Source organism: Mesoplodon bidens (genome assembly GCF_964165515.1).
Source record: "Mesoplodon bidens genome assembly, chromosome: X".
NCBI classification, from domain to species: domain Eukaryota; kingdom Metazoa; phylum Chordata; class Mammalia; order Artiodactyla; family Ziphiidae; genus Mesoplodon; species Mesoplodon bidens.
Window position 1 is genome coordinate 730,545 of NC_138163.1, and position 11,535 is coordinate 742,079.

Below are 11,535 nucleotides of genomic sequence, written 5' to 3' on the forward strand. Positions count from 1 at the left end.
AAACCCCCCACCCCCTCACCCCCAGCTCCGACTCCTCTGGTGCCTCCCGCCTGAGACCCTCCCATGGCCTCTGCTGACCTGGCTCCGGCTGCCCGTGTTCCCTGGCTTCCCGTGAGGCTGTGGGCGCTCAGGAGCTGGCGGCATCCCCACAGCCGTCCTCCATCAGGCTGTCGATGGCCTGGAGTGGACGACAAGTGCTCAGAGTCCAGAATCACAGGCACATGTGGACACACCTACTAGGAGGAGCACTAGACAGTCCTGGCCTGGAACATTAAAACGAAGGTTTGAAATTCGCCCTGTGTGCATACTGAGCATCCCTCGGGTGCCAGGGCTGTCCCAGGAGCTGCAGTCCAGCAGTGAGCAAGTAGGACCAGGTAAGTCCCTGTTCCCTCAGTGTGTGCGTGCCCAACAATTTCCCATCCTCGGCTTGGTACTCTCGGTAAGGGCTGTCCCCGTGGGAAGCCACTGGGGCTCAGGGTGTGGCTGGCCTCCTCTTTGGGAGTGGCCGGCGTTGGCTGCAGCTTCTAGGAAAAGGCTGCAACGGAGGCCCATCTTGGGCGGACCTGTTTTCTGGAAAGAGCCCTAAATAAGTCTGTGGACGGACAGCCTGGGGGCGGCGAGTGGGGTAGTAGCCCTCTGGGGTCAGGATCCAGAGGGCAAGGGGGTGGCCAGGGAAGACCTGCTGCCTTTCAAGCATGCATCCAACTGGAGAAACAAAAGAGGAAGCCACCTTACTGCTTTGGGGGGTCTTCCCCCATCTGGTGGGGGAGGCAGATGAGTGCCGAGGCTGAAGAAGGACGCACCAGGGATGCCAGGCATAGCAGGGGCTGCGGGCAGCTCCGCCCGAGGAGCCCGGGGGCTCTCAACCCAGCTTCTACCTGAGGAGCTGCTGGAGCTCCACCTTCGCGTGAGGGCCACGGAGCTATAGGTGCAAACTCGTGGGTGCGGGAGCCCTGGCGCATTCTTGGAACCCCAAGGAGTTCTGGATGGCTTAAGACTGCTGATGTGTGCAAAGAGCCAGACAGAGGTGGGCAGGAAGGGGCCCCATTGTGACAACGGTGGAGGCCGTGCGGAAAAGCCGGGATCCCATCGGCGGGCTTTGGGAACCGAGGGACGGTCTTAAGCAGGAAGTCGGTGTGGAGTGATTTGTCCCTAAGGAAGACCCCTCAGGCAGAGATGAGGCAGGGAAGCCTCTGGGAAGCCAGTTGATCTAGGTTCAGCTAGGTAGGAGGTAGTAGAGGGCAGTGGGCCTGTGGGGAAGAGACGGACTCCAGAGAAGTTCAGGGGGGTGACAGGAAAATGGTGGCTGCTGCAGCAGGGTAGGGAACAGAGAGTCCAGAGAAGTCAGCGGCTGCAGAGCCTGGTGGGACGAAGGTGGGGAGACGTCAGGCCGGGGACGGAGCTTGGTGCCTGGTGACTGCTTCAGAAAAGAGAGTGGGAGCAGCCGGAGCCTGCCATCCTCACGTGTGACAAGAGAGAGGAGGGACAGCCAGAGCTGAAGGCCTGTTTCTAAGACATGTAAACACGTTTTATGTGCTAGTGGGAAGGAGCCAGCGAAGAAGGAAAGATGGCAGATACTGCAAAGACCTAACAATCGCTGGAGCAGGTTCCTGAAGGAGCGGAAAAGATGGGATCCAGGGCCCAGGAGGTGGGTGGAGATGCTCTGAGCTTCCAGACCGTTCTTCCTGCACCCAGCCTCACGGCCAGCTGAGGGGAGCCAGCCGGGGAGCCTTTGTGTGACACCATCTGACCCTGTCCCATCTGGATCTCTTGACCACTCTCCACAGCCTCCCGCATGAAACCGAAACTTCTGAAGAGGACCTCCCAGCGTCTCTCACAAGGCCCGCTTCTAGCCTTTCTGGAACGCCTTCGCCGTGCCCGTCGTCCCCCGGGCCGAGAACCGCTCTCCTCCAGCCCTCGGGGCCCTGCTCAGACGGCTCCTCCTCCCGGCAGCCCGCCCCGCCCTCCTCGCCAGGCCCTGGGGCGCTGCCTCCGCTGGGAGTGACCGCGCGCGGCGCCCCCGTGTGGCCGGGGCTCGTGACGGCGACGGCTGCGGCGGGCGACCTGGCGGAGGGCCCGGGCACCGCCCCTTCCGCCCCGCCGGGCGACGCACGAGGCCGGCTTAAAGGGGAAGTGAGTCAGTGTTCGTGGACTCGGCCGGCCGAGGCTCGCGCCTGCCGCGGCCCCGAAAGGCCCCGGCCCGGCGGCGGCGGCGGCGGCGGCGGCCATGGCCGGGGGGCCGGGCCCGGGAGACCCCGCGGTCCCCGGCGCTCAGCACTTCCTGTACGAGGTGCCGCCCTGGGTCATGTGCCGCTTCTACAAAGTGATGGACGCCCTGGAGCCCGCCGACTGGTGCCAGTTCGGTGAGTGGTGGCGGTCCGGCGGGGGCGGGGCGGGGCGGGGCGGGGGGCGCGCGGGGGCCGGACGCCCCGGCCTGACGCACCCACGCCCCGCAGCCGCCCTGATCGTACGCGACCAGACCGAGCTGCGGCTATGCGAGCGCTCCGGGCAGCGCACGGCCAGCGTCCTGTGGCCCTGGATCAACCGCAACGCCCGCGTGGCCGACCTCGTGCGCATCCTCACGCACCTGCAGCTGCTCCGCGCGCGGGACATCATCACGGCATGTGAGCGCGCGGCCCCGGAGCCCCCGGGACCCCCCAGAACCCCCAGGACCTCGGGAGAGGGGCCGCCCAGGGCCTCCCCTGGAGCTCCTCCCCCCCCCTCGCCTGGGCCTAACAGCCCTTTCCTTCCTCTGCTTCCCAGGGCACCCTCCCGCCCCCCTTCTGCCCCCCAGCGCCACCACCCCGAGGCCTGACAGCATCTCTGCACCTTCTGAGGCCGCGGCCCCCAGCCCCCAGAAGTTGCACTCGTCGGCCTCCACCCTCCTCTCCCCAGGTAAGGCGTCTCCCGGGGGTTGGCCTGATGAACCTGAGGAAAGGAGCCCCTTGACACTGGCCACGGCTGTAGATCCGGCCACTGGTCTCTGCCTGCCTCTCACTGGTGTCTTTATGAAGCTTTTCCAGGCTCCCAGACTCATTCTGACCCTGAGCTCGGCCCTGTCCCAAGCCCTGCTGCCCTCCAGCCACCACTGCCATCGCCAGCCCCTTCCTGTGTCAAGGTAGGTGGGTCCTGCCTCCACCCAGAGGTTTGAAACAAGCGGTGAGAAGGCAGCCTTTGATACACTGGGGAGCCCCAGCCAGCCCAGCAGGGGTGGGCCAGGCAGAGGGGAGGAGGCGGGGCCTCGCCTGATCTGGGGTCTCTTCCCACAGCGGAGCCCAGAGAGCCCAGTGTCCGTCCTGCAGGGGACCCACTCCTCTTCGTTCTGCTGGCCCCTCCATGAGATTTGCCAGGGCACCCACGACTTCTCAGAAGAGCTGAAGATCGGGGAGGGCGGCTTTGGGTGTGTGTACCGGGCTGTGATGAGGAACACGGTATATGCTGTGAAGAGGCTAAAGGAGGTGTGTGTAGCGTCCAGGCAAAGGCTCTGGAAGGCTGTTAGCCGACCCTCACTTTTCTGGTCCTCCCCCCACTACCCCACACGGCTCCTTCAGCCCTCTGATTTCCCAGTCCAAGGCCCCCGCCCCTTGCTTGTTCTGGGCCCAAAACAGGAGGCAGACCTGGAGTGGACCACGGTGAAGCAGAGCTTTCGGACCGAAGTGGAGCAGCTGTCACGGTGAGCCTATGGTGTCCCTCCTGGTGCGGGCAGCGGGAGAGGCCTGCCGGGACCGTGTGTCACGGGATCTGGCTCCCTTGGTCTCCCAAAGCCTGCCAGGCTCAGGCTAGCTGAGGAAACGGCAGGGACTGTCCCCACGATGGTCAGATGGAAGGCGTGGTGGATGCTGGGGGCCAAAGTGCTCAGACCCCACTTTTTCAAGCAGGTTTCGTCACCCAAACATCGTGGACTTTGCTGGCTACTGTGCTCAGAGTGGCTTCTACTGCCTTGTCTATGGCTTCCTGCCCAACGGCTCCCTGGAAGACCGCCTCCACGTCCAGGTAGCCTTACCTAGCCTGGCACATTGCATCACACTTGGCACCCGGGCAGAGCAGGACACGGGGCCTGGGCTCTCGGCCTCTGCGAGCGGGGCCCCTCCCTGCTGCTCCCGCATGCCCAGAAGCCTGGCTTGTGGTGCCTCTGAAAGGGGTTTCTGGACTCGGAGTAGCTTGACTCGGGCTTCTCCCCTTTGCAAGCAGGGTAGTGGAAGGGTCGCGTCAGCATTGCCCTGAGGGAAGGAGGCGATGGACAGCACCGGGGCCCCATCTAGGGAGGCACCCACAAGACGCAAGGGCTAACTGAACACAGGGCAGGAGCATCTCTAACCTCACGCTGAAGGGCTCAGGATAAGCGTGCTGTGTGCGGGGAGGCGGGGAGAGCCTCCGACAACATCCTGATCACCCCAGAGCCAGGACTGCCAGAGCCTGTGAGGGGTCCCCAGGGCATGATCCCAGCCCCGTGCGCTGTGCAGAGGGAGCACCGCAGGAGCTTAGTCTCCACCCTCTCCTGAAGTAGCTCCTGGAGACTTTGCTCTTCGTTTTCCAGAAGGGGAAACTGAGGCCCAGAGAGTCAACTGCTTGTCCAGACCCCTCGGTGACAGGTGGAGGGAAGGATGGGGGGCAAAGAACAGTGGCCCGCAGCCTCCCCTCCGCCCCTTTGCTCCTTCTGCCCTTCCAGACCCAGGCCTGGCCCCCTCTCTCCTGGCCTCAGCGACTGGACATCCTTCTGGGCACGGCCCGGGCAATTCAGTTTTTACATCAAGACAGCCCCAGCCTCATCCACGGAGATGTCAAGAGGTGAGGAGGGGGCACAGCCAGTCCCTCGGGGCCTCTCAGAGCGGCAGGAACATAGTCTACGGGCAAGGGGTGATGCTTCCAAACCTTCCGCCAGCAGGGAGCCCAAGAAGCCTTGCCCTGAGCGCCCCCCATGAGAGTAGGCCTACCCTCTCCCACTCGAGACTCAGGTCGGGGATGTCAGGGCTGGGGACTCTGGGTCACTGAGTACCCAGCGTGGGACAGGTGTGGAAGCAGAGGCCAACGACGGGCCCCACTGATGAACAGGGGCTGAACTGTGTGAGGGTGCTCTGGGGGCCACGTGCTCGGAGCCCCAGGTGGCTGGAACGCTCAGGCGCACCAGCCACTGTCTGCAGTCTGATTTTGTCAGGACCAGGCAGGTGGGGGGGTCACGGAGTGGGCCAGGGCCAAGGCCGGGCCCACACCACTCTCTTCCCTCCCCAAGTTCCAACGTCCTTCTGGATGAGAGACTGATGCCCAAACTGGGAGACTTTGGCCTGGCCCGTCTCAGCCGGTTTGCAGGCGCCAACCCCAGCCGGAGCAGCACTGTGGCCCGGACTCAGACTGTGCGTGGCACCCTGGCGTACCTGCCCGAGGAGTACGTCAAGACGGGGAGGCTGGCCGTGGAGACCGACACCTTCAGTTTCGGCGTGGTGAGCCACTGGGCCCTCTGATGAAGCTTCAGCTCCAGGGCCCCGCCCTCCCCGGCGCGGGCCACTTCCTCGGTCCCGCACCTCGTTTCACGTTTGTAGTTTTGAATTCTTTTGTTTCAAGTGGGCCCTCCAAACTGCCAGAGCTTTAGTCCCACGGCTGCGGCTCTGTCCCTGCTGGGAGTCGGTCCACGTGTGCCTGTCTAAGGGATGTGCCCCTGTCAGCTCCGGTCCACGCCCAGCAGCCCCTCTTTGGGCTCGGCCTCCCTGTCCGCCGTGCACCCCCCCACCAGTGGTCCTGCCTGCCTCGCCCTCCAGCCTGTCCTCCCTCCAGGTGGTGCTGGAGACCCTGGCCGGCCAGAGGGCTGTGAGGATGCATGGTGCCCAGACCAAGTATCTGGTGAGCCTCCCGAGGCAGGGCAGGGAGAAAGGCGGGCGGGGAGGAAGAGAGGGAGGCCGGGAGGTGCTGCTCTGGTCGGTCGACAGACAGGTGTAGACCCAGAGGGCAGAATGATCTGGAACGCAGTGCCCCACCGGAGCCAGCCTCTGCCGCTGCTGACTCATGCTTGAAAATAGGCAGGGCCCCAGACGGCTTCATTTACCTTGCCGAGGAGAAACCTGTCTGTCCTCTTGGATGCCGTGGGCCTTTCCAGACCCCGCCTGGGCTGGGGGCGGGCGAAGGAGGGCGCCAGCCACAGTGGAAAACAGAACAGGGTGGGCGCGTGGGGACGGGAGAGGCTGTGGCAGAGAATGGGGCCGCCGCTGAGAAGCCCTCCCGGGTGCTGTGGAGCAGGTCCAAGCTGCCTGGGGCCTGACCTGGAGCCAGGAGCCCAGCTCCTCGCCAGGCCCGTCTCCACTCGGTCTCCGCTCAGTCGGCGCATGTGCTTCGCGCTTTACAAGCTGCTGTGTTTCCTGGCCTTCTGCTCCGAGCTTGGGGCTATTTCTGTCCGTTGCCGGGTCTTGGTGGGTTTGTGCCAGAGCCGGGCAGCCAAACAGGAGACCTCCTCCACGTGGGCTGCTCCGCCCGGTGTCAGCACCGCCTCGGAGCAGCACACCACACTCCTCAGGGGCCTGCCCGCTGGTTCTCTGTGCCGCAGCCAAAGCGATCTTTCATGACCGTGAGGAGGCTGTGGAAGCCCCTTTACCTGCCCTCCCCCAGCCCTCTCTCTGTCCTCCAGACTCGGGCCAGCTCCCCGATGCCTGCCCCAGGGCCTTTGTAAGAGCCTTTCCCTCTGCCTGAAAGGCCAACCACCCCCACCCCCACCCCCCACCCACCAACCCCAGTCTTTCCTCCCAGTCCTTCGCCTCTCAGAACTCAAGGTGGCCTCTGGTCCTGTTCCCACCCCCCTCGGCTCCGCCCTCTCTGGCTAGTTCATCCTTTTAGATCCCCGCTGAAGTGTGACTTGCTTGGGCCCCAGTTGAAACCCCCGTGGGCCTCCCTGCCGCAGTTTCCATTGCTTAAGAGGCATGTCGGCGTCTCTCCCCTCCCAGGAAGTCAGCTCTGTGAAAGCGGCCCCAGGTGCCGTGTGTGTAGCTGGATCCCTGGGGCCTGGGGCAGCACTGGGCACCAGCGATGAGGGTCTGGGGTTCGCAGCAGAAGGCATGGCCCCCGGTGACCACACTCACGTTACGTGTCCCGCAGAAAGACCTGGTTGAAGAGGAAGCCGAGGAGGCTGGTTTGGCCCTGAAAAGCACCCAGACCACACTCCAAGCAGGTCTGGCTGCAGACGCCTGGGCCGCCCCAATCGCCACCCAGATCTACAAGAAGCACTTGGACCCCAGGCCCGGGCCGTGCCCACCAGAGCTAGGCCTGTCCCTGGGCCAGCTGGCTTGCTGCTGCCTGCACCGCCGGGCCAAGAGGAGACCCCCCATGACCCAGGTAGTCCTGTGAGGCAGGGGGAAGGGAAGCAGCTGAGATGCCAGCCACCCGTGGAGAACCGTGGCCTGCTGGAAATGCCACATTCCTGGCACTGCCGTGTAGGGAGCCAAACACAGCACCTCACAGCCCTCTTTCTGGAAGAAGTCTCCAAATGTTCCTTGCCTGCCTGTGCTTCTGCTAGGAGTGGCCAGAGCTCCACTGAACCCCGCCTGGTACACAGAGGGAGGCGAGAGGCTTTTACTGCGCCCCCTTCTGGGTGTGCTGTGCCACTGCATCTACCTTTTTGAGTCCCCTCCCTATCCCCCACCTCTTTCTCTCTGAGAAGAGGAAGAAGCCCCATTTGAGGGCATCAGGGCAGCGAGGTTGGTTCGCTTCCTAGAAGACAGACAGAAGCCATTCTAAATCTTTAGCTTTGGTGGCTACAACTCTTCTTCATCCCTGACCCGGAGCCGCTGTGCAGTTTGACCACCTTCTGTGAGGACCGTGACTGGTCTGCGTGGCCAAGCCTGGGCCACTCACCCTGAGAGCCCCTCTCCCTCCTCGCAGGTGTACCAGAAGCTGGAGAAGCTGCAGGCGGCAGTGGCAGGGCCGTCTCTGGAGCCAGAGGCCGCCAGCCGCAGCCCCCCTTCCCCTCAGGAGAACTCCTACGTGTCCACCACTGGCAGTACCCTGAGCGGTGCCAGCCCATGGCAGCCCCTGGCGGCGCCCTCGGGAGCCCTGGCCCAGGCTGCAGAGCGGCTGCAGAAAGGCGCCAACCAGCCCGTGGAGAGTGACGAGAGCGTGTCCGGCCTGTCCACCGCCCTGCGTTCCTGGCACCTGACCCCGAGCTGCCCCCCGGGCCCAGCACCCCTCGGGCAGGCTGGCTGTACTCAAGTGGATGCCACCCGAGAGTCGAGCTGGGGGAGCGGCCCGGGGCTCCAGCCCACAGCTGTGGAAGGTACCTGGGGACACATGCCCAGAGGAGGGACCAGCGGCCTCCTTTGGTGGCAGTCCCCCTGTTCCCCACCCCCAGCCTTCTGGGAGGAGAGAACTGGGGCCTACCGTTAAGCTCCCTGTGTCCTTAGCAAGTTCCAGGCCACTGTCTTGGGGAGGCCCCCCACCCGACCTTGGAAAGGCCCACAGAGGACGGTCCTGTGCCGTCTCATCTCCCCAGACCGCGGCCCCAGCTGGCTGAGGAGAGGCCAGGACCTTGCTCCCCGAAAGCCGGGGGCAAGGAAGGCCCAGTCCAGGACCGGGCTCCAGGCCCGGCAGCTAGCCAGGGCCCTAGCACGGCCCCTTCCAGGCCCCACTCTCAGAGCGCTGAGGACCTCTGTCCTTCCGAAGGGCAGGGAGCTGGTCTGGGGACAGGGAAGGCTCATGGGGCCAGAAGTGTCAGCAGGGAGTTCCAGGGCCGTCGGCCCCTGTGGCTCAGGGGGCCCTCTCTCCACCCCAGAACCGCTCCTGGGCGGCTCCACGTCGTCACTGCCCCCCCAGATTGTCATCAACCCGGCGCGACAGAAGATGCTGCAGAAGCTGGCCTTGTACGAGGATGGGGTCCTAGACAGCCTGCAGCTGCTGTCATCTAGCTCCCTCCCAGGTACCCCAGGACCATGTTCTGCGGCCGGGCGGCTGGCCTCTGGGCCACTCGGAGCCTTCGTTCTGATGGGGCCCAGATGGGGCCCCCGCTCCCCCAGCCCGTCACCCCGTTGAACGGTGGCCGGGAGCCCTGCCGGCCCCCACGCCTCCTTTGGGACATCGTGTATTTTGGGTACAGCCCTGTCCCAGCTCACTCTCCTCCTGACGACACGCGCCTTCCCTGAGCCTGGGGGTGCCAGCAGCCCCTGTGCTCCCAGAATACAGGCAGCCCCCGCAGCCACGTTCCATTCCAGGTGCTGCTCGAAGAAGTGCTGCTTAGGAACAGGCATCTCTAATTCCAGAGAGCACCCCGGGAGCAAGGGGGAAGCGCAGGCCAGCCCTCGAGCGCCTCCCCCTGTTTGCTAACTGACTGGCATTTCTTCCCCCCTCTGCAGACTTGGGCCTGGAGCACCAGAACAGGCAGGGGCCCGAAGAGAGTGAAGAGTTTCAGAGCTGAACTGTCCGCCTGGTCAGATCCCTAAACCCGGAAGTCAAAGTTCTCATGGTTGGAAGTTCTCACAGCTCGTGAACCCTCGGCAGCCTTGGGGGCTCCATCCTCACGGAGGAGGGCAGGTGGTGGCCCTGCTGCTCTTGGGGCGTGGGCACAGGCAGGGCTCAGGGCCCCCCTGGCCGGCTGCTGCTGGCTGTCAGTAGGGCAGGACATCTCAACAGCCTGCCTTCAGGCCAGCATTCGCGGGAGAGGAAAGCCGATGTCGTTGGAGGGGCCGGTGGCGGGGAGGAGGGCAGGTCTGAAGGCTGCTGGCTACACAGGCCAAGGAGGAGAGGTGAGTGGTCCAGTGGGACTAGCGGGGCGCCAGCTCCCCTGAGAGTTGGGTGGGGCTTCTGCAGCCCAGGCCTACAGCAGCAGCCCTTAGCCCTTCTTTTCAGACCTTGCTGAAGCCCTGGGGAAAAGCAGCCACTCTGATGACAGGAGCCAACGAGGCCAGGGGTCCTCCCAGCTGCTTGTAATTGGGAAGGGGAAAGTGAGGTGTGGCTGTCCCGTGGTTCAGTGCACTAACTAGAAGCAGGAGTTCTGAGAGGCCCCAGCGAGTGCAGCAGCGCCTCCCATCAGGCCAGCGTCCGCAGGCTTCCCCCGGGAGCCGGGAGCCAGCCTAACAGGCCACCGAGCCAGGTCGGGCTCCAGAGGCCACAGGCTCAGGCTCAGCCTCAGGCCCGGGCACTGCTTGTGACAGGCCACTACCCCAGGTTTGGCTAGGCCCAAGCCTTGTGTTACCCAGACAGTGAGAAGCCCCAAGACAGCAGGAAGTTGGGAGCAAGACAGAGAGGAAGGAAAATGAAAACGGGACTCACATTTTTAGAAGCAAGTCAGCATTAGTGTAACTGAATGTCTTTGAAAGTAGCCCAGGGCTGTAGCACAGGCTTCGAATGATTTTGTGTCTGCAGTCATGAGTCACACTACATGCCCCACGAAGCTAGGCATTGGTGAAGTCCAAGTTGTCCTGGAGTAATAAAAACTTACACTTTGACCTCTGGCTGTACTTGTAGGCTTTGTGGCGCTGAAAGCCTTGAGCTTTTCCAGTGCTTTTCATCTCGGTGTTCTTGACTGTCCAGACCCAGACGCTAGCCTCCCACCCCCAGATCCTCTGGAGGTTCCTGTTTCCACTCCCGTTAAGCCACCATGCTGGTGGCAGATCCACAACACTACTACCCAGCAGTACTTCCACAGGTTGTTAAATTTTCCCTATTTTATGGAGTTTGACGCTATTGTAAATGGTATTTTTATTTCCTTTTCTAGTTGATCATTAACAGTGTATAGAAACACAACTGAGTTTTGTATATTGGCTTTGCATTCTGTGGCCTTGGGTTTAATTCACACCTTAGCTCTAGTAGTTTTTTGTGAATACCTTGGGATAGTTTATGCACACAATCATCTCATCTACAAATAAAGACAGTCTCACCTCTTCCTTTCCGTTCTGTATGCCTTTCAGTTCTTTTTCTTTTCTAATTAATTAATTAATTTGGCTGCACCTCGCAGCTTGCGGGATCGTGGTTCCCTGACCAGGGATTGAACCTGGGCCCAGGGCAGTGAAAGCACGGAGTCCTAACCACTGGACTGCCAGGGAATTCCCTCATTTCTTTTTCTTGCCTTGTTACACTTGCTAGGGCCTCTGGTTAAATGTTGAATAGAAGCGGTGAAAGTGGACATCCTTGCCTTGTTCTCAATGTTAGGGGGCAGAGTGTTGGCTTTTCACCATTAAGTATGATGCTACCTATAGGATTGTCATAGATGTACTTTGTCAACATGGTAAACCCCATAAATTGATTTTCCAATATTAAACCAACTTTGTATTCGTTAGATAAAAACAGCATTTTGTCATGATGTGTTATCCTTTTATATATTGCTGAATTCCATTTGCTAATATCTCTTGAGAATTTTTGCATCTGTGTTCATGAGGGGTATTGATCTGTAGTTGTCTGCTAATATCTTTATCTGGTTTTGGTGTCAGGGCCTCATAAAATAAGTTGGAAAGTGTCTCCTTCCCCTCCTGTGTTCTTAAAGGGCTTGTGTATCCTTCGTGTTACTTCTTTTTTTTTTCAATATTTATTTATTTGGTTGCACCAAGTCTTAGTTGCAGCAGGCAGGCT

General features: G+C 61.9%; 1 protein-coding gene across 3 annotated transcripts; it reads left to right on the top strand.

Moving 5' to 3' along the window:
* The first annotated feature begins 2,123 nt into the window (after positions 1–2,123).
* Positions 2,124–10,858, top strand: IRAK1 (interleukin 1 receptor associated kinase 1). 3 transcript variants are annotated; one of them, XM_081222220.1, is made up of 14 exons: positions 2,135–2,363; positions 2,457–2,624; positions 2,764–2,895; positions 3,015–3,118; positions 3,270–3,458; positions 3,609–3,673; positions 3,879–3,993; positions 4,670–4,788; positions 5,231–5,438; positions 5,770–5,835; positions 7,078–7,314; positions 7,861–8,251; positions 8,747–8,890; positions 9,324–10,858. In XM_081222220.1, the coding sequence occupies exons 1-14, from the start codon at positions 2,228–2,230 to the stop codon at positions 9,383–9,385; spliced, it is 2,136 nt and encodes a 711-aa protein (XP_081078346.1). In that variant the 5' UTR covers positions 2,135–2,227; the 3' UTR covers positions 9,386–10,858. The 3 variants fall into 3 exon arrangements, with proteins under 3 accessions (XP_081078345.1, XP_081078344.1, XP_081078346.1); XM_081222219.1 differs by having other exon boundaries at positions 2,124–2,624; XM_081222218.1 differs by having other exon boundaries at positions 2,124–2,363; positions 3,270–3,673.
* The last annotated feature ends 677 nt before the right edge of the window (positions 10,859–11,535 follow it).